Source organism: Anneissia japonica, unplaced genomic scaffold (genome assembly GCF_011630105.1).
Source record: "Anneissia japonica isolate Jap-2015-1 unplaced genomic scaffold, ASM1163010v1 scaffold287894_len555002_cov174, whole genome shotgun sequence".
NCBI lineage: Eukaryota > Metazoa > Echinodermata > Crinoidea > Comatulida > Comatulidae > Anneissia > Anneissia japonica.
The window spans coordinates 98,781-102,337 of record NW_022753119.1 but is presented as its reverse complement, the minus strand read 5'-3'; the positions used below and the strand labels follow the sequence as shown (position 1 = coordinate 102,337).

General features: G+C 36.9%; 1 protein-coding gene across 1 annotated transcript in view; it reads left to right on the top strand.

The window, feature by feature from the left end:
- LOC117122685 overlaps nt 1–3,557 on the top strand; it is a 92,097-nt gene that overhangs the window by 43,906 nt on the left and 44,634 nt on the right. Inside the window, exons 71-73 of the mRNA XM_033268367.1 lie at nt 40–1,138; nt 2,185–2,382; nt 2,555–3,018. Of these exons, the coding sequence (XP_033124258.1) occupies nt 40–1,138; nt 2,185–2,382; nt 2,555–3,018 (1,761 nt within the window). The remainder of the gene's footprint in view (nt 1–39; nt 1,139–2,184; nt 2,383–2,554; nt 3,019–3,557) is intronic.

Here is a 3,557-nt window from a genome sequence, read left to right as displayed (position 1 = left end):
CCTGTACAGCAAGTATTTACTACTGCAGCTGCACCGAGTACTAGAGGGCCAGGTGCAGGAACTACTACTGGACAAATTCAGACAACAGGACCACTCTCAGTTGGTTCAACAACACCTGTACAGCAAGTATTTACTACTGCAGCTGCACCAAGCACAAGACAGCCAGGTGCAGGAACTACTACTGGACAAATTCAGACAACAGGACCACTCTCAGTTGGTTCAACAACACCTGTACAGCAAGTATTTACTACTGCAGCTGCACCAAGCACTAGAGGGCCAGGTGCTGGAACTACTTCTGGATCAATTCAGACGACAGGACCTCTGTCAGTTGGTTCAACAACACCTGCACAGCAAGTATTTACTACTGCAGCTGCACCAAGTACAAGAGGGCCAGGTGCTGGAACTACTTCTGGATCAATTCAGACAACAGGACCAGTGCCTTTTGCTTCCACAACACCTGCACAGCAAGTATTTACTACTGCAGCTGCACCAAGTACTAGAGGGCCAGGTACAGGAACTACTACTGGACAAATTCAGACAACAGGACCATTGTCAGTTGGTTCAACAACGCCTGTACAGCAAGTATTTACTACTGCAGCTGTATCAAGTACTAGAGGGCCAGGTGCAGGAACTACTACTGGACAAATTCAGACAACAGGACCACTGTCAGTTGGTTCAACAACGCCTGTACAGCAAATATTTACTACTGCAGCTGTATCAAGTACTAGAGGGCCAGGTGCAGGAACCACTACCGGACCAATTCAGACAACAGGACCACTCTCAGTTGGTTCAACAACACCTGCACAGCAAGTATTTACTACTGCAGCTGCACCAAGCACTAGAGGGTCAGGTGCAGGAACTACTACTGGACAAATTCAGACAACAGGACCACTGTCAGTTGGTTCAACAACGCCTGTACAGCAAGTATTTACTACTGCAGCTGCACCAAGCACTAGAGGGCCAGGTGCAGGAACTACTACTGGACAAATTCAGACAACAGGACCACTGTCAGTTGGTTCAACAACGCCTGTACAGCAAGTATTTACTACTGCAGCTGTATCAAGTACTAGAGGGCTAGTTACAGGAACTACTGGACCAATTCAAACAACAGGACCAGTTCTAACAACTTTTAAACACGGTAATTTTCTTTTTTTTTTACTCAATTACTGAGCTAATGTAGTATATAATATGAAAGCTTTAGTAATACTGAAAATTAAAAACTAACATGAATTTAAATTTGCTGATTCAGTCTTGTTTTCCCAATGTAGTCATATTTACATAATGCTGTCTCAAAAATACAGTGCACCCTCAAATTCAAGACCGCTCTAATTCAGAGACCCCTCTAATTCGAGACCACTTTTTAAAGGAACCAAACAACAATTTTCAGTCTATTAACACTAAACGAACCCTTTATGTGGATACCGAATCCCAAGACCACCCCAAATGTTCAGGTCCCAAGGTGGTCTCGAATTGAAGGGCAAACTATAATTCCCTTAAATTTATAATTTTAAAATGTACAATTTCAATTGTATTTATAAAGAGCAGTTAAATATACAGTAACATTATATCAATAGTATGATATATAGTCAATTATAATACCAGAAATCAGCTTCAAGTTTACGGAAAAAAGTACTGCTATATAAACAGAAACGATTTCCATTAATGAAATTGATTACAATTTCAAGGAATATATTACTCGTAAATATATTTCTTAATGATTCTGTGTCTTTTTTTACATTTTACAAGCTAAAGTAGGGATTAATAGACACTTTTGAATTTTATCAATTAATTTTTAAATTATTTGTTTTAATGAATTCATAACCTAGTGAATAATGTTCAATACTAAAATTATTGTTAAAATTTTACTTGAATTGTTCCAATGTATTGAATACCATTATATATTAGTCCTAAAGTAGTAATGTGGTGTAAATATTGTAAATAATTTCCTGGAACTTTTTTCATTATTATCTAAATTTGGAATGTGCTTGTTTTATCATGTAGTCTACTATAGCTGATTTTTTGCATTATTCATTAATTGTTGTTATTTTCGTTAAATACACTTGTCGTATATATTAATTGGATGTGATGATGTAATGAGAGTAGATTTTTAGTTTTATGTACAAGAAGTTTAGCAATCACTGTATAATATAAATAAAAATCAGAATAATTTATTTGTTAAAACAGTAACAGTGACAATTCCAGTGAGTGCTACCACTTCTGCTGCACCAGGCACAACAGCATCTGGAGCTCCAACAACAGGACCAGCACCTACAGGTATAGTTACTGTAGCACCACAAAGATCAACCACAGCAGCTGCTCAAAGTACAAGAGGAACAGGTGCACCAGCCACTACAATACTGGTAGTACAAACAACCGAAAAAGGTGATATTGTGTTTCTAACATTATGTTTTAATTTTAAAATTGTACTTAATTCATATATTTTTGGAAAAAAACAGCTATTTTCATAGTTTTCAGTTACCTATATATAAACTTTTTTCACCCAGCCCTTAAATAAAACAACAAAATATGAATCATGTATCTTTTTTTATTTCAGTATGTCACATGGACCTGGATACTGTTGATGAATTGGAAACAACAAGAACTACATCTGATAACATTGCCAATCCAGACAGTACAAAGATTGACAGCGAAGAACCATGGTATCCAAAGAATCTGGATGAAGAACCAAATCCTTATGTGGATATTGAGTTTTCGAAACCAGTCAGAATGACAGCTCTACAAATACAAGGAGATGGTCCCAATACTGTCACAGAGCTATCCATCTTTTACAAAGAACCAAATTCCGAGACCTTAACCAGATGGAATAAATTGGTAACCATTCCAGATGATGAGGATAATTCCATACCAGCGAAGCTTGAACTTCCTGAAGACTTCCCAATTGTTGAAGCCATAAGAGTTGAAATAGTGTCCTATGATGATAATGAGCCAACATTACGAGTGGCGCCATTTGGATGTTTACATGAGGGGACAACAGTATTACCAACGGAAGCTGTGACAGTTCCAGTGAGTGCTACCACTTCTGCTGCACCAGGCACAACAGCATCTGGAGCTCCAACAACAGGACCAGCACCTACAGGGATAGTTACTGTAGCACCACAAAGATCAACCACAGCATCCGCTCCAAGTACAAGAGTAACAGGTGCACCAGTCACTACAATACCGGTAGTACAAACAACCGAAGAAGGTAAAATTGTGTTTCTAACATGTAATGATTTTAGAATTGTACATACAACATTTTTTTTTTTGAAAACAAAACTCTTTTTCAAATTTTATGTTATTCTTCTGATGATGATTGAAACATTTGAATAGATACATCAAGACATTCTTAAGAAAAACAACAGTTTTTTAAAGAATTATCTACTTGTATGTGGTGTACTGCAAGCCTTTTATATTTTTTACTTTGCCATACAAACCTTTAAACAAAATAACTATTGTCATGATTTTTAGTTAACTATGTCAACTCTTTTTCTTCCAGCTTTTAGCAAAATGAACCTACTATAAAACAACAAAATAAGAATCATGTATTTTTTTTAAAT